This window comes from Fringilla coelebs (genome assembly GCF_963513975.1).
Source record: "Fringilla coelebs genome assembly, chromosome: 17".
Classification (NCBI taxonomy): Eukaryota; Metazoa; Chordata; class Aves; order Passeriformes; family Fringillidae; genus Fringilla; species Fringilla coelebs.
The window spans coordinates 10,357,977-10,382,691 of record NC_140043.1 but is presented as its reverse complement, the minus strand read 5'-3'; the positions used below and the strand labels follow the sequence as shown (position 1 = coordinate 10,382,691).

At 39.8% G+C, this 24,715-nt stretch overlaps 1 protein-coding gene across 1 annotated transcript in view; it reads left to right on the top strand.

Annotated features, from left to right (window-relative positions):
• The window catches only part of ZNRF3 (zinc and ring finger 3), a 64,812-nt gene that overhangs the window by 17,667 nt on the left and 22,430 nt on the right, over positions 1-24,715 (top strand). Inside the window, exon 2 of the mRNA XM_084217020.1 lies at positions 16,892-17,017. Coding sequence (XP_084073146.1) covers positions 16,892-17,017 — 126 coding nt within the window. The remainder of the gene's footprint in view (positions 1-16,891; positions 17,018-24,715) is intronic.

Here is a 24,715-nt window from a genome sequence, read left to right as displayed (position 1 = left end):
AGGCAAAGCAGATATTATCAGGGCTGGCCCTGGGGCATAAAATAGAAAGATCAAAGGAAGTGGCAGCAGCACACAGAGGCTCTTCAAAGCCTGAGTAAGGGAGGATTGATAGAGAAAAGGAGAATGCTCTTGCTGATGTAATCACAGCCTGTGAGACAGGTTGGTTTTTTTTTTTTTTCCATAATTTAAACAAAGGCACAAAGACAGTCCTTGTTTGTTTAGAGAGGTGAAGCATGTGCCACAGAGATAGAGCAGGGATACCTCACTATATAGAAGGTTTTCATGAAGAACGTGGAGCTCAAACATTTTGAAGTGTCTGCAAAGTTTGCAGTTTTTCTTATTTTACTTTGCACAACTTCTGCATGTGGTATTCTCTCACTTGTGGTGTCCATGTGGAATGAAGTAGGAAAATGGCAAAGGAAGGAATGCTTGTTTTTGGGCTGCTGTCCTTATTAAAATGGAAGCTTATTTTGTTTTCTTTGAGAATGCCAGTTAAAAATTGCTGGGATTTGTATGAAAAGAAGTTAAGCACAGGCAAGGTGGGGTTGGAGGGGAAGTGATAAACCAGATCCATTGTCAAGAAGCACAGGCTTGTTCAGGCACAAGCTGTGAATTGGATAGAAACAGTTGTTCTCCCCCTTTATCTGTGGAAAGGGGGAAGAAGAGGTGGGACTTTTCTGGAACAGATGTGCAGGGGTGGAGGAAGTTTTCAACCTTCTCTGTTACAGACCTCACTTTATATGCTACAGCTGCAGAAGCGTTTCTGAACCTTCATTTTGCTTATAAAGGTCCCACCTTTATAATTCAAGGGGAACCTTGTGAAATTGTGACTAGAGCATGGTAGTCCAGCATTTCCACCCAAAAGTGTGCCTGTATGGTGTATGGGAATGACCTGAGCTAGCACAGTCTGATACCCAAAAGTTACATGAAGACATGACTCAAAGCCTGAATGAGTAACTACTACCAGAAAGGCAATGCCTATCAATTAATATAATTGCATTGATTTTACACATCTTTGGAGCTCAGGCAGGACAAGCTGTTCTGCTTAGATGGTGAGCAAAGCCTGCCTGGATCTCTTGGTAAAAACTGGAGGTCCATGGGAGGCAGAACCTGTCCCTCTGTAAGTCTTTGGGAAGCTGTTAACTCCAAAACTTAAAATCAGCTTCACCATTTTGCATTGTTTCACTTATTGATTGTTTTAGAATAAAGACTTAATGGGATTATCTCAGTCCCAAAATGTTTTCCAGGATGCCAGAGATCAAAGTGGTTGTTTCTGCTGGCAAAATCTCCAGCTTTCCTTCCCCTGTAGGTCTGAGACCATTTGCAGTGCAGTTCAGATTAGTACACAAAATTGCGCTTCTCTGAAGTTTGAAAATCTATCATGAGGGAAAGGTGACTTCTTATATTGTTAAGTTTAATGCTTTCTTCATGGGTCAAAGCTGCATTTATAGTCTGCTGAATCAGTTTATTACCTTAACAAGGCAAGCAGTAAGGTCCCTGCTGAAAAAGGGATTCATCCTCTTTGTTGTGGAATATGTGGGATGATACTGGCATTCTTGTGTTGCCTCATGTGGAAATTTCTAAGTTTTGCTGGTCAGCATCAAAACTTTTTCTCTTCATCCTTCTGCACGTCTCTTCTGCAATGCTGCTTCTACAGATCTGTGTGATTTGATACTTGACACTAATAGAAAGTGCTTCAATACACCTAAAACAGTCTGATTTTGGTCTCTACTTAGCAAACCTTCAGGCACCAGGAAATTTGCACATCTTACAGAGCTTTGAGATGGGCTCTGACATGTATTTGTGTTAGTGCTGCAGGCACTTTCCCCTCACCATACACAGAGGCTAGAGAAAAATTCTGGGATGGGAAGCCTAGCAGTTACCATGGCTTTCTGCTTTAAAATACATTCTTTTTGGAAATCCCACCCAGATATGTGAAGGACAGACTGTTCCAGTCTGTAGAGGACAGTTAATAAAGCAGAGGTTTCTCTGCCCATAGAACAGGGTAAATGGATGGGTTCTGCCATTAGTATGGCATCCCCATTCTTTGCTTCTAGTGAGGATCAGAATGAAAAAAAAAAAGAGGTTTTAGCTGATTTCCTGTATGCTCTACTGAGTTTGTGCAGCCACTTCTGCCAGCAGTTATCTGTGGCCTTTTGATTCATGCAGCCAAGTGAATTAACACAACTGCCATGCTGAGTTAACCAAAAAAGTTCCTCTGCTCCAGTGACTCTGGCAGAAACCAGTAGCAGATATTTGTGAAGGAATGTAAGATTAGAGCAAGCATATGGTGAGAATTCTGCAGTACATGCTTCCAGGCTCTGCCAGCTTGTGGCTTAGGTCTTCCCATAAGGATCAAATTCTACAGGAGAGCCCTTGATGGGTTTTTCTTTCATATTTTTTTTCCAGTCCATTACTTCATGTGTAACCCTAAATTTAAGAGCACAAAAGGAAGATCTGTTTTGGTTTTGGGATTCATGCACACAGTGACATTGCACTTTATTTTTGAAGAGCAGTGGAGTCCATGTTGCTGCATGTAGTGCAGGAGGTGCAGAACAGCAGTTTTATTGGCATGTCTGACAGGTACCAACTTAAATTGCTCACTAACAGGATTGGAGGAAAGAAAGACAACTAAATCTCTAGAATTTTTCTCATTCTCTTACTGTTCAATGTGATTTTTTTTTTTTTTGAGCTACAGGGGGAAAAAACGTTGCCAGGAAGTAATTGTTCTTTCTGTCTCTTCCTAATTCTGTGCAGCAGCTGCCTTGTCTTTAGCTGCTATTAATGGTCAGAGCTTTGTGAACAAAGGAGCGTCAGGCTGATGTAACTTCTTCCTCTGTTAGACATTCCCTCTGAAGCCATCTTTTGTCTTGATGGCCCTATTGTAACCATTCATATACTGATGAATGAACAGGAAGCTGATGATGATAGTGAGCAGATGAGTTTGATCATGAACAGGTTTTACTCAGACTCCAGCCTGAGGGAGTATATATAGGAACAGAGCTGTAGCACTGTCAGCTACAATGTCTGATTTGTTCATTCAGATTTTCTTTTGTGTAAGAAACTAGAAAAGGTTATTAATCTAGGAGGAAATGTGCTAACTTTTTATAGAGTATTACAGGTATAAATACAGTAATTCTGTCTGTGGCCTCGTCATACAAAGAGAAGTTTACTTGAATGGGTGTATTTTTGGGGGGATTGTGATTTCTTGAACTGGAATGACTGTTTCAAGACTGATGTAAATACTTTGCTGTAGTGTTAGCTACCTGAAAGAGGCTGCATGTTGTGTGACAGTCAGTGAAGCATCTTAACCATGGCTTTTCCAGACACAGATATTTTTCCCATGTGGCCTTCAGTGACTGTGATATATATTAGCTTTCTATAGATAGATAAACTATTCTCAAAATGCTTGATGGAATGGACTCTTACGTTTATTTTTAAAAATGAACACCAATTCAGTGTTATTTAAATACTACAGACAAAATTAGAGGCTCCCCAGCAGTGGAGAGCAAAGATGTGCTTGTGAGTGTGCTTGTTCTTTTCACAGTGCCTGGCCTTTCCTGTTTGTTTTCATGATTAAGCAGAGATTCCATTGACTTTGTTTTTATTTTTTCGTCTGTCACATTTTCTGTGTTCCCACTGTTTATATCTGGTTGAATGTGCCTTTTATGGACCTTGGTTAAAGGGATTCTCCCAAGTCACAGCTGTATGTACAGCAGGTTATCAGTGCTGATCTTGGTTAATTGTAATACAAGCTGGAGGCATGCACCAGGAAGAACAAAGAAGCATCATAAAAAACTTCTCAAAATTGTGGCTAAGATTTCTTTTCCTTCTTAAGAATAAAGTGTTTTCTGAAAACCTTATCCTTACACTAAAAATTTCATGGGATGTTGCAATTAATAGGAAAGGTAAGAGAGCAAATTATCTGAGAGCACAGGAGAAGATTTGGTGAGCACCACTGGGCTGCAAGAGCTTGAATGCTGCAAATAAAAGTGCAGGGCATCATAAAAGTGAAAGCAGAGAGTAGATAATGGAGCAGATAGATCACAAGCTATGGATCATCTGAGTCATGTAACAGTGTGACATTCATTGAAGGAGAACTGAATTTTACCAGTTTGGAAAAGAGGCTGTTGACAAGAGACTTGGAGTAAAATCTGATGCCAAGACAGTGATTAAGGAACAATTATTGGTTGTTCCTTGCAATATGATTATCAGAGCATTCCCAGTGAAATTCACAAAACTGTAAAGCAAAATAAAGTACATTTTAAAAACAGTAGGTTTTCTTGCTGTAGAATGGTGTAAAAGCCATAAGTATGTGTGTCATTGCAAAGGAATTAGGTAAAAACATGGAACATAGATGCATTGCTTACTTAAACACAGTATTCTGGGTGAAATCTCAGCTTTGGAAGTCTTAATAACTGATAACCATAATTAAGAGGCTCTATCTCAAGCATAATCATTCTGTATTTTTTCTGCTTTTCATATTCTCTGAATTTCTGGAATTAGCAACTGTTGGGGATAGGTTACTGTGCTGGTTGGATTTTTGGTCACACCCTGTATGGCTGCTTTTGACTTGCCCAACATTGCATAGGAATCCTGTGGCAGAGGAAGCAATCCCATCTGTTGGGAAGCATTCAGCTGCATTTAACCACAACACTGTATTTTCTTTTCTCATAGTATCTTACCTCATTCCCTACACTGTCCAAACTTCCTGACATGTGAGGGGAATGTCCTGCAGACAGCCCTCACTCACCCCTCACTGCTGTGTTTTTGGAGTGCAGTTTGCAGCATTCATTTCCCAATCAGAGGCATACCTCAGTGTTGAGGTGTGCCAGCAGGAGATGCACAGCACTACACCCAAGCCAATAGGCTTAACTGGATTTATTAGCATGGGTTGTATGCCAGGCCTGGAGGAGTTGGATGAGAAAAAAGGGGGCAGCATGGGGTGGGAGTGGAGTGGTGGAGGGCTGGTCAGAAAGAGAGGAGAATTGAGGCAATAGATTAGTGACAATATGAAGGGGGAATCATCTGGAAAGAGATGGGAAAAGGAGGAAGAACTTCTGATATCTCCTGAAATACAGCATAAGCATCTGAAATTTACGGCTGAATTGGGCTCATGATTTTAATTATGGTAAAAATTTAACTTTGGAAACTTCTGGTACCCGTTTTTTTCCCACTCATACATAGGGTGCTATAATATGGTAAGTATGTACATTAATATTTCTCAGAAAAAGCTGAGAAAACCTGTTTTGCTTTGTTGTTCTGTAAATCCGTTCACTTTTTGTAGTTTTTATTCCTGCTCTTAGATCAGGAATAAACCCCTTGTAATGAAAAGGGAATGCAATGGGTCTCCAGAATTCCAGAAACTTCCATTATTGCTCATTTGACTTTAAATAACATTAATTGAATCCTCCAGGCACCAAGTGCTAAGTTCCTGCAAGTGCCTTTGATAAATGAAAAACAGCAAAGAAGTGATAATCAGTTGACTGCAGAATAGTTCTGATTCTGGTTCAAGATGTCAAAGCAGGGGCTGTGAGCAGGGAGTGAAACTGGCCATCAAGTCAGCTTTTGATCTGACCAAGTGCTATCAATTGTGCACTGGACTGAGTTGTGGAGCCTGTGTTACATTTAAGTTGGTTATTTCCTGTGCAGAACAAAACAAATTAGGCCTGAAAGAGGGAGGATGAATTTCACAGTTTGCAGAGACTAGTTCAGCAATGTGCTACGTTAGAATTAAGCATAGCTTTTTATTTTCAAGTCATTCTCTCTAGTACAGAGCATTCTTCAGTGGTGACTCAGGGTAGAGCTAATCTCACTCAAAATGGTTGCCAGTTGCCACTTGGAACAATAGGAGCGAAGCCACAGGCTGCCATCAGGTGGTAGTTTTTAAGAAGGGCGTTTTTTCCCCAGTGGATTTGAGTGCTTTCTGTCTGCTAACATCAAAGATTGCAACGCGCGCTGAATTCTTGTAATGGAAAGTGTCGAAACAGTGCATTACTCATTGCTTTGCCTGAAATGGAGAACCCAGTGCAGCAGGTATTTTTTCTTTTATGGAAAAACTCAAATGTTAAACTTTAATATGTTTTCAGGAACAACTCTTGGCATTTGATTTACATACTGGCCTGTACTTCTTTTAAAGTACTCAGTTCCTCCCTGGGCAGGGGCATCCCACCTTGCAGTAAAGGAGATTGTGTTCTCTTGTTACATCCTGTTCTAGAGCCTCATCTTGTGTAGCAACAGAAGAGACTTTGGCTTCACTTTATTTCCACAGGATATAGGTCAGAGAGATTGTGCTGATTTGAGCTGACAAAGAAGTGCACATAAAACAAGGTGTGATGCTTGGATTTTGCCAGAAAATGTGCAAAGCAGGTGCAAAGCATGAAGGGTGCTGTGAAAGTAATTTCTCGAGAACTTGATGCTGGAGAAAGAGGAGACACTTTGGAAGCAAAAGTACTGATTTGGAGACCTCTGCTTTGCCTTTTGGGTCCTTTCCTTCTAAAAGTTACCTAGCACCTTAAAATGTTTTCCCATGGGCAGAAGCCATAAATTGAGTACAATTCATTGAAGTAATCTAGATTATCAGATGAAAGGAAGGTCAAATGATAAGTTCTGGAGAGGAAAGCTTGGAGCACAAAGTGGGGAAACAGGGATATGAGAAGGCATGTGACAGCTGGAGTTGGAAACAGAACTTCTGTAAACTTTACTGGTTTGTGTATTGGTCCAGAATGGCTTATAAAAGGTAAAGAATCTGACCAAAAGGCAAACTTGGAGAAACGATTTAAGATGAACGCTACCTTCAGATTGTAAACTGTCACATTGGAACATTTTTTGGTTGTTGCAGTCCAAATGTAGATACCAGGATAGTGCTTTGTAATTTATGACAAAATTCAACACAAGAATATGATAGTTATCCTCAAATTTAGATATCTTAAAGGTTAAGCTTCACAGAAATCTGTGCAAAGGTAAGAAGGTATCCTAAATAGTCTAACTAATAGCAGCATAACAAAGAAGTAATGAAGACTCACAATACCCAGAGCTGATTCCAATATTTTTCTTCCTCTAATGTCTTGAGGGAGAGATGTGTGGAGGGATTTGCAGTAGACTGGGTCAGAACTGTGTGTTTTATGGCAGAGGAATGAGGAAAGACTCAACAGAGTATGCAGCACAGGTGCTTTCATATCAAGACAGAGGAGTAAATACAATTCCTTAGAAACAATGCAGTGTGGGAGGGAGAGTGTGGAGAAGAAGAGTGGGTGCTGGAAAGTCTGGTCTGGGCAGTGATGAGAGCAGGCACTGCTGGAATCCCACCTCTGCTGGGCCTGTGCCTCAGGGCGTGCTGCAGGCTCTGGGAACTGGGAAATCCTTCCTCCACATCTCTGAGATGGGGTTTGTTTGTCTCCATCACATCACTCTGAAAGACACAAAATCAGTGTTCTGTTTTAGGTTGTTCAGTTTTCATCATATTCAAAAACTTCAAAGAGCATCTTGTGCAGCACAGGCTGAAGGAACTTTTCTATTGGCCAGAGATTGTGTGGTTCATAGAATCTTGAAAGAACGTACATGTAAATATTAAAAAATCAGTTCCCATACTAAACTGAGAAACAGAGTTGATCTTTAGGCTGTGAACTATTACATTTCAGCCTTGAGAAAACTTATTTTTCATGCTGACTAAAGCTGACTTTATCTTTCTTTTCCTTCCCTAATGGGAATCAAGAATTTTCTAAATATTAAAACCTTTTTTGCTGACAGCTTTTTTGTACTGCAACCCAGAGGATTTGTTCAAACCACGTAGCTTTGGTGCCATTTGAATTAGCACTCAGGCTGCCACTGTGCTGACAGCAACTGAAACTTCATGCTCCAAAACACACGCTCAAGAATTGTGTCTGTTCATCCTTAGCAGATGCCAGCTGCTTCCCTTCTTTGTCTGTTTTGGGGAAGATACTGGGCATGATGTGGGAGGTAAATATAATGAAATTATTTCTATCCTACCATTACTTGATAATTCAACAACTGTATTTTTAAGCTCTGTCAGCTAATTGAGGCACTTAAGAGAAAATCAGAACAAAGTACTGGTTCTATCAGGGAAAAATGAGTTTTCTAAAATAGAGTAGCTCCTGGCTTTTGAGAACTACAATATTAAAATTTTAATTACTTCCTGAATTTTTAATTTTTTTGTTCATAATAGAGCAATTTTGATACTTCTCTGTGTTCAGATTTTAATTCATCTGTTAGATTTCACTGCTTGCATTTGCAGCTGCTTTTCCTATATTTGAGGGCTTGGGGCTTTATTTTTACATTTGGTCATCATGTGTATATTTAATGAAAATGCCTCAAAAAATTATGAGAATTCTGAAAGGCAGAGTCTGGGATTGCTCTTATGTTGCCTTCTAATTTTTATGCAAATATTGCAGGTAGCTAGGAGTCTGTTATTTGTTATTCCACAGTTTCTCCTAGGAAAATAACACATATTTTGTTGGGTAGTGTTTGCAGGCAGTGTTTATTGTGTGACTGCCTCCCAGGCTCCAACTGTGAAGAGGCATTTATGTTTTCTGTGAGCGGTAATGAAACTACAGCTGGCTGTGCATTATCTGCTGTACCTTTTCCATCCCTCTTCTAAGCGTAGTCACTGAGATAAAATTTTAATTTTGAGCTCAGTAGAAAGCTGATCCTTGCTGCTGCCTTCTCCCTACTGCAGCATATTTTACACGATGTATCTCGATGAGTTTAAACAGTAGTTCAAGTATCTGGAGTGCAAAAATGGGCGGAGAGAAGGATTAAAATATCCTAACCCTTCTCTTTTGTGCTTCCCCCGAAAGCAAAGTGCAAAGCTGCCCACTTTATACTGCCAGCTCCAGCTTTATCCTCCATCTCTGAATTTCACTGCAGCCCCAGGGGAAGCTGCACCTCTGTGGCTCTCCCACAGCTGCTGGACTTTGATGAGGACATGCCTTCGCTCTTTCCACTGGCCTCCCTTGGCAACCAGCCCTTTGAAGATGACCTCTTGCTGTTTGCCTGTTGTCTCTCTTGTGTTGGATTATAGATGAGAGGTTGGCGTGAGGGGAAGGGGGATGGAATGGAGTGTTGTGCATTTTAAGCCTCATTTCTTTCTGCATTCACACCTTTTTTTTTTTTTTTTTCCCCTCTGTGGCTTTTACCTCTCTATATAGATAAAATGTTGTCATGCATATGGAAAATGGTTTCTGGCAGAAATACAGAGTTCCTGCTTGGCATGTGTATGTAGGACAAAGGAAGTTTGATTAGTATTGTGGTAAGGACTCTGTGTTCTTCTGTAACAATCTACTCACATTAGTTCCCTTCCCCCATCCCCTTTTAAAATACAATATTGTTCTTAGGTAAAGTGCAGCCTTTCTCTGTGTGCATGTTCTCTGTTCCTCTTCCCTCCCTCTCACCCCAGTGAATGCTTCCTCTTGGGGACAGGACAATATGATCACCTTGTTAATGAAGGCTGTGCTGTGAGATGGCGAGGGATGCCCTAGAGCTCTGTGCCTGGGTGATGTTTTGCATGGACACTGACTGCTTCTGGAAATCCAAACAATGAGACTTTGCTAAATACTGAGAATATCCTTCCTGACCTTCATAAGGGTCTTATAGGGCCAGTAGCTGTAGGGTAAGAAGTCTGGTATTATAGGGGATCAAATACATCGAATTTTCACTATGGTGAAAGGTAAACAGGTGAGGTTATTTAGGACAGAGCATTGTAAGTAACAGTGTTTACACACTTCTACAAATTTCACCATCTCCTTTTTCAAATTTTCTCAATTATGAAATTAATCTTCATCGAAGTGTGGCAGGGACAGCAAAATAGTAGTTGATATTGCTGTGGAATATTGATGAATAAAGGCAGGAGTAATATATGTTTGAGGATATTTTACAGCAAGCATGAAGAAAATAATCTGGATGTACCTGTGTATGCAGCTGGAATGCTTCAGTGCAGCATTCCACCCAAAATTAGAATAGGGTGTGGGGGGTATCTGTGATCTGCAGATGTAATTAGTATATCCTTATACTGCTGTTTAATTGGATCTTCACTTTCTAACCCAAATGATGCCACAGAAATAATTTGTGTTATTTTTAACTCCTCTGTCTCTCCTTCCCTACCCTTCTCTGTCTAGCAAAGTCCCCCACAAATGTGAATGCAAGCAAACCAGCTCTGCTTGTTAGTAGCTTATTGCAAAATACACAAAATAATATCTTCTCTTGTCAGAGGTCACCTCTTACTACATCAAGGACTGACTGCCTGGAAAGCCAGGATCTAGATCAGTTCAGGTGTCAGAAAAATGAACTGCAGTGAGTTTGGATGTCTCAAATCAGTGTGCACATACAAAGAACAGTCACTTCTGGTACTGTGAAAATTTGGGTCAGCATCAGATCTGTCAATCTGTTAAACTTCCTTGCTAAAAGTCAATTGGCAGATGAATAGTTTTGAGACGTCTCAGAGCTGTGTGCTTTTGTAAAATGAAATTCTGCCTTCTCTGTATGAGCACATGTGTGTGTTGTCTTCTGATTCCTGCCTAAAAGTCTTGGAATCTTCATCCCAGCCAAGTTTTCTAAGTGTGCATCTTCTGTGTTTTTGGCAAGGGAATGCAGAGGGAAATTTCTTTTAGGGTTCCTTATATGAACAGCTTCCGTCAGCTGGGTTTGGTAGCTTGTTTGTTTGGGGTTTAGTGTTTTGTTTGGTTTTGTTGTTGTTTGTTTGGGTTTTGTTGTTGTTGATTGGTTGTATTCATTCTTTCTGGGCCCCAAACACTCCCTAAGGTTGAACAAATCCCATTCTGTTGTACAGTCCTTGTCAGGGTGTCTTCATACTTCCTGCTCTACTTTCTGCTAGAAAACTGAGCTGCAAAGTGTTGGTAACTCCATATCAAGCCTTTAACTCAAGCCAAGGAGGTTATATGGCAGTGACCTAATATTTTCAGTTATTACTCCCTGCTTGAGTGCTATGGGACAAATGCAGTTTTTCATGAGATGTAAGATTATCTTGTTTTTCCCAGCCAGTTATGATTATGTCTACAGTTTTGGTAATTAGTGTGTTTTGGGGGTCTGTCTTAAAGAGAGAGGAAAAGAGCCACAATTGTAAACATGACTTGGTTCTCCTTTGGTCTGTAAATACTATGGGTAGGTGGGAGAACTCAGTGTAATCAAAACACTTAAATTCCTGAGAGAAGAAATCTTTCTTCAAATTGTCTATAGTATGTACATCCTTTCATAGGAATTTTGCTTTTTGAGATGTTTTAAAGGAAGGAGACACCAGTTTTCTGTTTGAATGGACCAGGAACTTCCTTTGCAAAGTGTTTGGAATAATTATGTCCAGCTGCTTTGTTGCAATAGATTGCTCAGCTGCAAAGCTTAGGCAGTACAATCCCTGCTTGTGCAGCAAATCTGGTGCAAATGTGCTGAGTTTAGGTTTGTAAACATGTGTTACTGTGCACATGCTGTGGCTGTCAGTTTCTCTGAGCTGGGACAGTCCTAGCAGGAGGATGCCTGGGAATGTCTTTCAGGCAGCTCTCCTCCTCTCCTGAGGGATTTGAAGCTGGACCATGGCACAGGTGAATTGAGTTTGCTGATGAACTAGATCAGCGCTAAGATCTGGTTCCCTAGTTAACAAAACCTCCTTTGGCTGCTCTTCAAAACTTCCTGCTCCTTTTCACAGGATCTGGTGGACTTTGTGTAGCACTGGCCAGTCTGCATTGTAGAGTGTGCCTGGCCTCTCCTGCATGGTGGATGTGTTCAACTGAGTGTCTCTGGTTTTACATTCAATTACAGCATAGGCTGGATTTCTCATCATCCCTTTTGGCATACTTCCTGGAGTAAGTGGACTGTGAGAGGATTTCAGGAATGCCTGATGCTCTTGCTTTAGAGAAAGTTGAGTGGAAGCCACTTGTGGGTTCAGTGCTGACCACTGGTTTGGACAGCATGGTCACAACTGATAGCCAAGAAAAGCGCCCTGCTGAAATGCTCAGGTCCTATCATGTTACATTTTGTGGCAGTTCGGTTTTTTGCAGGATGTACTTCTTTAAAACAGAAAAAAATATCCCTGAAAGGGAAAAGAAACCATATCCTAATGGAGTTTGCTACTTGTGCTGGGGAGTAAACATTCTTCTCTGCATGGCAAAGCTGCAGAGGGATGGGGAAATGCTTCTGGCTTTCACCTTTTCCAAAAAGGCTGCTGTGTTCCAGCTGCAGCCAGCATAAAAACCCTCATGTTTTATCATGAGGCTGCAGAAACAATAGCAATGCCTAACTTTTCTTAAAAGAAACCCTGTTCTTTAGTTCTTAAAAAATTCCTCCCCCTGTTTGTACAGTTTTGGATTATGTATAATGGCACATTCTGCTGAAGCCTTTTTCAAACAGCATGACACAGTGGAGTTAAAGCCTGAGCCTTTTCTTTCTGGTGAAGTCTTAGTAATGCTGGGTTGGAATATTGCAGTCAAGAACCTTAAATCAGTTTTTGGTAACAGCTTGCTGTGCCCATACAGAAGAGTAAGTGGAGATAGGTTTCCAGATCTGTCTTCTTGGATTTTGCAGATGAGTGTGGCATTCTTTTCCTAGCATCAGGGGTCTTCCTCCAATCTCCATGACCTGTGAAAAATGATAGAGCTTGGTGTTGCAATTACAGCAGCCAGCTCTAATTAGACATCTGGAGGCATCCTCTGATTCCTTGGACACCTTATGCCAGGTTTGCATGGATGATTCCTAACTCCATCCTCTTACAGCTGTTGGTTGCTTGCTTTGTTACTGCTTTGTGCCAACCCCATTCAAGAGCAGACATTTATTGTTTGCAATTCTTCTTGCTGTTAATATACTTGTTAGTCTTGACATCTCTTGCCTGTTTGAGCTCCTAATGGTTGCCTAATTCTCTGTATCTCCAAGGAATATGTCTGTATTTGTGAGTGTGCCCCTTTTTCCCTATGGCTATTCCATCCAGCTTCTGGAGAGTCTAGCACCAAAATAGTGGATTGTTTCTGAATCAGACACTGCATCCTCAAGTGCTTTTTGGTGAATGAAGTTGTTGTTATTTGTTCAAAATCTGTTTGGTGACTTACTGCATTTTGGATAAAGCATGTACACTCAGTCCACTTTTTGTGTTAAATAAATCTGGTTTGACGGGGAGATGCTTACTACAGATCTCCCAGCAGAGGTATGCTAATGGTTTTTCTGCTTCCTTTAAAACACATTGTTTGGTTGCCTTAATTTCACTTGAGCCTTGATAAACTTCAGACTTTGGATCCTTCCTTTAGAAGAAGCTTCCCTGGGCAAAGGGATTGGAGGAAGGAAACAAGACCTAGAGCTTGGAAGTGGTGGCAGGACACTGAGGGGCTGGGTGACCAAAAGTGTCTGAAGTCTGAACTGAGTGATCAGGCTCTGCTTCCATACTCCTGGGGTAAGCCAGGAAAGGAACTCTCTTCCTTTCCAGGAAAGGAACTCTCTTCCTTTCAGCTACCAGAGGCTACACCTGCTTTAGGAGAAAGCTTTCCCTGATGATGGAGTTCCTATTCAGGTTGACTCGTTTTTTATGTTTTCTTTTGAGTACTGCAAAACCTCATAAATTTTATTTCAAAAGCCTGTCTAGTGAAGGAATGTGAATTCATGTGGACAGAGATGAATCCATGCCAAGTGCATTCCAGGTGGGAAAGCTATATGGAGTGTCTGTTGTTTCAGGCTGTACAGCAATAAAGAGTTCAAGTCTTCACAAAAAAGCTGAGTAGTCCTGCTCCTTTGTAGAGGCTTGTGCACTGTAGTGTTTTGAATTTGCTTTTTACTGTGACAGTTTGAAACTACTGATAATCTTCCACCTCAGAGAAAATAATTAGTTTTATTGCTGCCATTGTAGGTTGTCCATCATCTCTTTTGTTTAGTGTGTTAAAAGTAAAAGATGGCTGTGATGGAGAAACACCCTGGATCCTCCCTGGGTCTAACAGATATTTTCATTTAGCCTTACTTTTTTGTGTTCTGTGATTCAGTGATTAATGCACTTGAGTTGTGACAGGAAACCATGAGAACATGGCATACACTTGCCCTGGATGAGTCCTGTCATAAGCACCATCAGCCCCAGTGAATGGTGTTTCATTCCATGTGGGCACCTAATCAGAAGTAACACCAGTGTTTTAGGCTTGAATTCTTAAATTCACATGCTCTTGTTGCACTTCTAATTGATATCTCTGGTTTGGAAAATTGCAGTATATTTTATCTGTGATCTACAGAGATCACTACAATGTAAGCTTGTGGTATCCAAGCAGAATCTACCAACTACTTGTGGCTTGGAGTGCTGGAGTGCTTTTCTGGACAGAAAGTTTTCTGTCATTGAAGCCCATGTCTTATTGGCCTTGGTGCTGATTCTGGGGTTTTTTCTGTGTCTTTAATACATGTTTGTAAAAGGAAGAGAGGAAGCTCTTTTAGGTTTATCCTGATTTCCAGGGACAAAACTGCAGAGTGTGCTTGTTGAGTCTGATCCAGAGGGTCATTCACACTTGGAAGCTGGTACAGAATAACAGTATTCCTGAGGAAAGTGGCAGTGGAAAGAATTTTCTGTTCTTTTGGCCTTCTACCTTCTTTTTTAGTCTTTTTTCTATGGACTAAAGTGGGTAGAGCTGTTATTTATTCTGTGGTTGGGGAAAAAAAGACCAAAGCTTTTCTATACACTAGTCTGTGTGTAGAAAGATCCTGAGCTGTTCATACAGCATTTTGTAATACTATGAAGCCTTATCCTGGCAGACATAAAAAAAGGGCAAAAGGGTGAAAGTTTTTCTCTTTTGATCATCAGGACTTTTTAGGTGATAGAGTTACAGAGCAAAGTATTCTTCATCTATTGGTTTAATGTTTGTCTGCCCTGTAACACTAACCCACATAAAATTGCTGCAGCTCTTTATAAAGTTATTTTAGACCCTCAGCAATGTATACAGATTTTGTAACCTTGGATAAAAGCACCTGAGTCGTGGTTTCAGTTTTAGCCTTTCAGGCATGTGCAAAGTGCCCCAGCATATTTCAAGGATTTTGAACTAGAAACTTCTTAGATATGGGTTATGGTTTCAAAGCTCAATTGATATACCCTATGTCAAGGGAATTACATCAAGGAAATGGTTCTCTGTTTCTTTAGATGCTTAATATTGATTAAAGCTTTGTGTTTGCTTAAAGGATCCCGTGGACTCTCTGTGGGGTTGATTATGTTGGTATATCTGCCCTGGCAGTTTAGGAGAGAGCACTCTGCCTGACTCCATCCTCTGTTTTTATGTCTGTGCTGAAGAGTTTATCCATCAGATACTGAGTTTATGGAGTGGTTTATCTTCCAGTGATAATACTTCCCCCAAGCGTTTGGGACTAAGTTAAATTGCTCATCCATGTGAGACGGTAGACAGCTCAGCAGTGTGTGATAGTAACTCATTTAGGGGAAAAAGAAAAGGTGAAAGGCTAAATTAAGAGCCTACCTAGTACAGTGTGGCTTGTTTTTTATTCTTGGAATGGATTGGTGATGAATCTTGAAAAATGACAAGTGGTAGGAAAATCCCTGTATTGTGTCAGTTCACTGTCATGTTTCCCATATTTTACAGTAATCACCCAAGTTATTCAGAAAGTTAGGGCCCCACAAGATAATATAAATAGCACTCCATGTATTGTATCACTTGCAAAATGGAAGTCAGGGTACAAGACATGGGAGAAAAGGAGAAAAGGACAAAACGACAAGCTGGTGATGCAGAAGTGATGGTAGGATTAGGGGCCATTACATGGTGCTGCTTTGCATGGATTAGTGAGGGGTATATATATGTAAATTATTGAGCAGTATAATCTCCTCCTATTATAATCAGCTACCAGAAAGCAGAGTTGTCAAAGTGTTGGTATCAGTTTCTGGTTTTCTTCAGCTAGTTTGATAAAGTTGAGATTTAAGGAAAGGGACTAAACTGGATGAAGTACAGACTTTTTTTTTTGCATAGACCTCTGAATCTATGTTAAAGTCTGGGAAACACACAAGGGTCTGTGATAAATCCAAGGAAAAAGAGAACAAGGAGAAGACAGTATACAGTATAAGAAGTGAGATGTGTGACACTCTAGTTTATACACAAAGATATTATCCTAAGGAAGGGCAGCAAATCTGGAAAAGACAAACGATGTGTAAGAGTATCCTTGCCATAACAAAATTAGAGTAACTACTCTAATTAGAGTAACTACACCAAGTGTTGGAAGGAGAAGGAACAGATTAAATATTTGAAGTTAAAACAAAGACATATTGTTGCCTAGAGTAAGAAACACAAATGTCTGAAAGGAGACTGAAGTTTCTCACTTCATGATAGCCTTACCCCCCACATCATTTGGGTTCAGAAAACAATAGAGAATGCTTCACAATGGTTAGGAAGTTTCTTGTATCTTACTTTGGCTTACATGACAGGCTTGTTTCAAAGGATGACAGCCTGTTAATACTGTGCAATTATTTAAAAAAAAAAAAAGGTGATAATGGCTCTGAAACATGGGGTCTGGATCTTAATGATGTGTAAAGCTTTTATAAGGGACTCTGCCAAGCAGTTTGAATTATTTCTGTCGATTTGCAAGGAAAAGTGGTTTGTTAATACCAAGGGGAGCCTTTGTAGTTAAGAATTTTATATCTTAGCAAAGGACTTAAAATCACATTTAATTGTTAGCCTTGAATGATTTTTTATAAGCAAGATGACAGCTTACCTAAAATTGCAAAGATTTTGTACTCATGCCATGCTTCAAAAACTTACTTCTTCATATATGCAGCCTTACTTTTCAGTTTTTCTGGTGTATGTTAACTTAAAACAAAAACACTTTAATCTATTATTTATTATTATTTTTATTTATATGTCTGTATGGTTTTGAATTCTAATGATTGGCTAAAAGTTAATTTTTGATTCTGTTTCAGATGCATCCACTTGGACTGTGTAATAGCAATGATGAGGAAGACCTGTACGAATATGGCTGGGTAGGAGTGGTGAAATTGGAACAGCCAGAGTTGGAGCCTAAGCCATGCCTCACTGTCTTAGGAAAGGTAAGGGGATAGCTTGGGGCTGCATGTAAATGTTTCTTGGAAGGATTAGTTCCTTTTTCAGAAAAATCAGCAAGAAATAAACCCAGGGAAAATTCCCCTTACTCCACAGAATATTCCTGTTTTGCCTGTTTCCACTCTTGGTACTTCAGGGAAAAATGCTGTCCTAACTCAGAGATGGTGATGGGGAGCTGGGCATTCCCTTTTTGAGTTCTGTAGGAACATAAGAAAGATGAAAGCAAAAATGGCTTTTTAGCAGAAGCAGTATTGGAGTAGAAGGGATGAACTGCAACTGTGATTCTTACTTGGTTAAAGCACTCAAAATGAAAAAGCATCTTCCTGGTTTTCCTTGGGCACCATTTTCTGAATACATACATTAATTTTCTCTTTTTGGGGAAAGAGAAGCTTTGTAACCTAGAAAGATTTATTCACTTTCATTGCAGGATAGATGCCTCTAGTTCATGCCTTAGAACTTTTGAGTATTGGGGTTATTATATGTTGGTATTTGAAGTCTAGAGGGTTTGAAAGTGTGTGAAAGAGCATAGACCACAAGTTCTACCAGTAACTGAGCAGTTGAAAATTACTGTGTAACGGGTTCATCCTAAAATCCAGCTGCCTAAATTTGGTAGGACTGTGTTGGTGACTAAAGGTTAGCAGTGGATCAAGCAGAAAATAAAATTGCAGGTTGACATTTTTAAATGTAAAACTTGACTCTGTAAATTTATAAACAAAACTTCTAAAAGCTTCACCATTCCAAGGAAATGGGAAGCCATCTGCTTGTCTAAAAGTTGCTGCAGGTTTAACTTGTGGTACATGGGGAAAAACATCTCTTTAAGAAGTGGCTTCCTTTTCTATTGAATTTCAGCATAATACAGCTTTATTTTTTTTTAACTTGGAAAACTGTTTTTGTTTCACAGAAATTCTAAGTGTTGCTTCTTTGTTCTTAAAAAGATAAAATCTGAGGATGAGGTCTTGTAATGATGGAATTAGAGAGGATTCAGTCCTGAAGGATGCCTACTGATCCGTAAGCAAACTCCAGGAGTAAGTTTAATCTTGAGGCAAGCCATTTCAGCAAGGAGTCTGGTCAGTCCCATCTGTCAGGCTCTTGAAAATTATGTGATGAAATAGATGTGCAAAATGGATAAAGAAAGCTGAAGCAGAGGTACCCAGCACAAAAAAAGAAAGTTAAAATTCTATACCTGGCCCACTGCTGTGTGCCCATATCCCACATGTCCTCTATACTCCTCATGTCCCCAAAGCCACACCCATCTCCAGAATAAGTTCAGCTCAGTATCTGCTGATGTTAGCTTCCTAAAGCTTGGCCTGCTGAGCAGCAGACTGTGCCTTTGCTTCAGGAGCTCTGTAGCATCTGCTTTGATGCATAATGATGGTGATGTGACATAGGGTGTGTCCAGAGAATTAGGGCATAGAGTTCCAAATGTGTCAGTTTAGATGTAGCAATTTCAACAGGTGAAAAAAATCTGGCCAAGGTTCTAGTCAATACTGCACTGCTTTCATTATTCTGCATTTTCTTCTCTTCCTGAAAAATTTCTTCCCTATTTCATACTCTCTGCTGTAGTTTTTCCTCTCCATCATTTGCTAGCAACCCTTCTGCTCAGTTCTCACTCTGCTCAAGTTCTGTCCTGATTTAGAAGGACTTCTCAGAATTCTTGGAATATTGTTGAGTGCAGATAGCAGCAGGAGCATCAGCCCTGAGCTCCTTTCAGGTCTATCAGTTCAGTAAGCCTGGTAATGTTAGCAGTGAGAATAAGTTGTGTTGTGATTGTCTGGGTCTCTGAAAAGTTCAGTTTCCATGCAGTTTGGTATACAAATTGCTATGTGAGGATTCAGTGTAGCCTGTAAACTATTTTGCCTGGGTAAATATCAAACGTGCTGCATGTGTATATGTGTCTTCTTCTGGTTATTTTTAGGATTTGGCAGCTGACTTAAAAGAAAATGTGAAAGGGAAAGAAATGGGAGAGGGAGAGAGGAGGGAGGGTGGGAGAGAGAGGAGGAAAAATAGAAGGAAAAGGAAAAAGGAAAAGAAGGGAGTAGGGGAAGGAAAAGAATGGAAAATAGGGCAGAGCTGGTCTTGAACAGGGAAAGGAATTGGAATTTTTTCCATATAGAAAAGGAGGAAGAAATCAAGGAGTGCAAACCTACAATTTGTTCCTCATTAAGTTTGATTTAACCTGTCCCCAAGTTGAGGCATCATAGAGGTGATATTGTCAAAAGTTTGGAATATGGTGAAACAGAATGTAGACTAGTTAAAAGCTGTAGAGGTGAACTGTGTGACACATGAACCTGGTAAAAAGTTTTGTATGGCTTTATTCTTATTGTTGGTTTTGGTTGTTGAGGTCTGTTTTGATTTAGGGGTGGTATTTTTGTTTGTTTGGATTTTTTTTTTTTAAGTAAAACTTTGGCCTGTGTTTTTAGAAGGTCTTTTCTAGTTGTTTATCCACAGGTAGCTATACAGAATTTAATGTGTCCATTTTCATATTGATTTTGTAATTTTCATATTGATTTGTAATTCATATTGATTTTATAATCGCTCAACCTTCTTAGTAATTGCTTGTCCTTCTTTATATGATGTAATGGAAATGAAAGTGTTTAAAAAATGTCTCTGCTGTGAAGAGTGCCTGTGGAAACTGGGCCTTGGTTGAGGCAAGGAGTGTGTGTGGCAGCTGTGTTTTACCATTACCTTTGATCACAGTGCAGCCCTGTTTGAGGCCATGCTGCATGCAGGCAAAGCAAAGGCCTGGGTTTTACTGATCTTATGAGCTCCTGAATAGGGCTAGAAGGGGAATGACAGAGGAAGAAGAAAGCTTTTGGAAATGAAAAGGAAACCCCGTGAACCCGAGCAGCATTATTGGCTGGATTTGCCTACCAGGGAGCCGCTCAGTTTCTGCCAGGCTAATTTTGCTTCAGCTTCTCTCCCCCACACCCCCAACCCCACCTCCCCCTCTCTCCTTCTTTCAGACTTTTTTTGTTTTTGAGGCATGGCTGTAGTAACTTGGTTCTCAGGCTGGGAACCCACTGAGCTGTTGCCATGGTCACTGGGAAGCTCTTGGTGCCATGTGCTTCAAAGGGAACCTTTCCCCTCCTGGAATTCCTGCCTTCCCTCTGCAGACAGCACAATGAGGCTCCTTCACTGCTCCAGCAGTGGCACTGTGCTGGAGGAAGGGAGAAGCAGGGTTGCCTGCAATACTGATTGCCTGCCTGCATCCTGGCAGGGCTGGGCAGTTGGAACTGGGTGTTCTTTAGGGTCCCTTCCAGCCCAGACCACTCCAGGATTCTGTGATCCACTGTCCTGTCCTCTCCAATATGCAGACTCCTGTTCTTCCCCTACCCCAGTAATTTTCAAAGCAAATTTCATCTGTCAAGACGGTGAAATACAATTCAGCAATGCCATTGTTTTTTTATTTCAGTACAGGATAGTGAGAAAATGCTGAAGATTTGTTTAAAAGTAGCACTTCTTGCCTTTCTACAGCATTGAAAGTCCACAAGAAAGGATTTCATTCTTCTTTCTCTTCCAGGGATTTCTCTTCTTCTGTATTAATAGGATGTATGTATTTGAGGATGTGCATCTGAGTATAACCTAACAAAGACAGGATGTCCCTACTACTACAGCTTCCTGTTTTCTTCAGATGAAAGAAATCTGTAATATGAGGAAATTCCTGCAGTTCTTCCAGTATCCATTCACTTCTTTTCTAAGAGCTTATTTACAGAAATTTACACAAGTACTAACTAGAAGAATCTCTTGTTTTACCATGTCATCATCATTATTATTATACAAGTTAGGCTGGGGCAAAAATCATCATAACTTGAAAATGCACTTAACAGTTGAACTGTGGTTCCTAACCTTTTGTCTAACCATTTAGTTTAAATATAAAAATTCCTATAAGGCAATCAAATGAGAATTTATGAGGCTGTGTTGGTAGTTTAGTTCCTGAATAAAGAGAGATCTGTTCTAAGACTTGAGAAACAAGAAGGCCTGTGAGGAATCCATTTTAATCTTTTTCTTTCAGAGTTGCTAAAACTAATAAAAAAAGGCAAATTAAACAAAAGCAACTTACACCTTTATATTAATAGCCTAAATGAAGCATTCAGTTATATGCTCAGGTTGGCTGCTGACAGTATAAGGATACTTTTTGTTTCTTTGTAATTAATAGTTTTATATACAGCTTGGATAATTTCCTGTAGAATTGGATGTTGAATTTAGGCAAACGCTCTTCTGTGCTAAACTTGTTCAGAAATTAGGACTGAACAATTTTAGATTAAGATCTAAAATTAATGAGAGACATGCCTAAAACCATTGGTCAGTGTTTCCAAAACTTTGCTTGTTCAGATACTTTCAACTGGTAGTGACAGCTGCAGTAAGGCACCCTGTGCTGAGTCCTGTGCTGCATGCAGTTGGAAATATTGTCACTTCAGGAAAACTTCTTCTATCCATTGGAGTAGTTAACATCCTACATATGGTATCTGTTCCACAATTTGGAGACCTTTTCTACCTTCTGTTTGTTAGCCTGTGTTTCTTCTTTGCAAACAGCATCCAAAAAACATTTGTAATTCTTTTTGAGGCAGTAGTCTCAAAAATTAGTGGCAAAATTTAATCAATATGGATGAAAAGTAATAGTATGAGTGATTTTTAAGCTGGTTGGTTTATTTATTTCACCTGAAGGTTTGTGTTGACAGTGTAGAGTCCAGTGAAGGTAGGAACAAGTAAGAGGAGGTAGGGTCTACTTTTTGTGATGGGAGTGTGGGCATAAATGTATGTCAGACTACAGACTGAGAAAGGTTTGTTGGCAGTATAAACGTAATATTGGTTGTTTTGAACTCCCAGACATTCTGTGTTAAGAAGGAAGTTTTTATGAAGTAGAAGAAATCTTTTTGAATGAGGCTAGACTCCTTTGGAGCAGGTGTCAGACCTGTATTGAAATATCAAGCATGCCAGAACCCTGATCAAAACATAAACTATTGTTTTTATCGACCCCATTGTTTTGTAATGAAAAATGGATATGAGTTTTATTGGGGAAAAATAGCATCCTGGCTGGTGTTAAGGATTCAGACCTTCTGAATCAGTCATATTCTTTAAGAGTCTTCATTAACTTGGCATTAAAATTTTTTATTTCCAAGGTTTGTTGTCTTAGTACTACCGAAAATTAGGGTTTACTGTGAAAAAACATAGTATACATAATTGTAATCCCTGCCATGTTTGTGTTTGTCCTTACTGTGTTTGTTCTAAAGCATGTATTGAGAAAGTGAAAATGATAATTTTCCCAAAGCACCAAAGAACACCATAAGTACTGTAACATTATAATGATTGTTCCTTGTTATTCCCCACTTCAGCATGATTTATAATCTCCAGGACACCTGAAATGTTAAAATCCATTTTAAACAACCATAAAACATATTTTAAAATGATACCTGAAGTGATACTGTTATTTGTGCAAGCACTTTTGATGCCATTTATGTTTTGACATTAATTTTTCTTACTTCCCCAGTGCTAGCAGTGTGATCAGACCTCTGCACTGTATAGACACAGTGACTTCTAGAGTTCTAACAAAACTCCAGCATAGATGATATCAGAAGAGGGGATAATGCATGGGGGTTTTTTCAGGAAGAAGATGGCTTTTCTTAATGGCACACAGGAAAAGACAACAAGAAGAAAAAAAAAGAGCTTTTTTTGCCAAAAGCTCACTGTATTTCTGCTTCCCATCTCCTCCCCTCTTGACCCCCCACAGACCATACTCCAGCAACAAGGCTATTTTAACAGATGAAGAAGAGGATTTGAATGGGAAAGATAAAAGGAAGAAAGGCTGCAGTCGAAGTGTTAGAGCATGTGGCCACTGCATGAAACAGCACTGTCATCATTATAACTGAATTCTTGAGTTTATAAGTACTTTTCTCATGTATTCCCTCTTTAAATCCTCTCATTCCATCTCTGCTTTCCACTGTAATTTCTGCAGTCCCTTTGAGGAGAGAAGGGAGAGGTTGAGCACAGGAAAGAGAACTGACAGGCAAACCAGCTGAAATATGGGGAGAGGAAAGGTTTGTGTACGGATTGTGTGGTGAAAGATGCAGAAGGAAAGAAAAGAACTGGATCAAAGCCAAAGAGGAGAGAGCTCAAAGGAAGGGCCAAACAAGGGCTGAATCAGGTTATGCAGTTCAGGAGAAGTAGCTCTGTCAGGTTTTCATTCATGGGTAGTGGTGAGCTCTTTGCATTGGTAACTAGTGCCAGCAATCTGCTACTGTATTATTTTACTAACTTTCTTTCCATGTTGCCTGCACATGGAAAAGCATCAGCTATTCATGAACAAAGCCCTCTCTCGTGTTTCTCCCTCCGGGCACTCCTTAGATTTGCCATTGTTGGATTGAATCCTTTAAATAAAAGTCCACTTTTAGAGTTGAGTCTTTAGCAGTCCCCAGCACCTTCTTCACTCCTTTTTAACCAACTGTGGAACACAGCTGCTTCTCCCTTAAGCTAAAGAAGCAGCTGTTGTTGCACTACATGTGTTACTGGAGTTCAGCTCAGTCAGATCTCCCAGGGAAACTAATGGAAGTCAAGGGCTGGGTAAAGACTAAGGAACAATTTTTTAAGGCATGCTGCACTTACAAATAATACTAATATGTAAATACTTCATGTATCTTAAGTTTCTGGTCCCTCATTATTCTATGTGCCTTGTAAGCCTTTCAGATATTGAGAGTTGTATTTGTTTTACATGCAGACTCTACCTATTTCTCTAACAGGAGAAATGCATAGGGGCAAGAATTTGAAACAGAAAAGTGAGAGAACAAGTAAGTGCTGCTGTGTTGGAGTATAGAAATGAGCACAAAAGAAGCCTGGCAAGCAGAATCAGATAAATGGACCAGAAAGTGAAGAAAATAGGGAGCAGATATGGAGGCAGGGAATGGAATTATTTAGGACTTCACAGATGAGTGACATGCCTAATTTTGGTGCACTAGGAGACAGAAGGCTTTGAAAGAAATTGGAGAACTTCGGAATGTAACCAGAGCTGCATCAGAGGGACTCCAATATTCAGAATAAAAATTGGGCAGATACAATTGACAGTGGTAAAAAGCTGGATCCTGAGAAATTACAGACATAAAGTGGGAATGTTTTGCAATGATTTTCACAAGACTGAAAGGAAGGAAAGAGAAAAAAAATTACACAAATTGTGCTTCATATCCTACTGCTTTGAGATAATTTGCCAGAACATGTTTTTCTGCTCTAAACATTTTATCTTTTTGATGAGCAGGTGATATCTAGAGGTGTGGTTTTGGATAACATAATGATTTAACATTTGTACTGAGTTCAAGGAAATTACTCCAAATGAAACAAGTGATCATACTGTGAACTCAAAATGAGTAGGAAGTGCTTTTTAGTCAGCGTAGGGAGTACTGGCTGAGCTACTTAAAATTCTGGCAGGTTAGTTTTTGAACATTTGAGTTGGACATATTTGTGACATGAATTAGGTTATACAGATTAATTATACATTATTAGTATTTGCATTGCTGTGGCCTTAGAACTGTTCAGTAGGAAATATAAGTACCTTTCTCACCTGTTCACAGAGCTCACAGAGACTATTAAAAATATCACAAGAATGGATGTATTCTAGTGCATTAACATCTCCATTCTTGGCCCATTGGTGGTTTGTTCAATTGGTAAGCCAAGAGAACACATCACAGACATGTAATTTT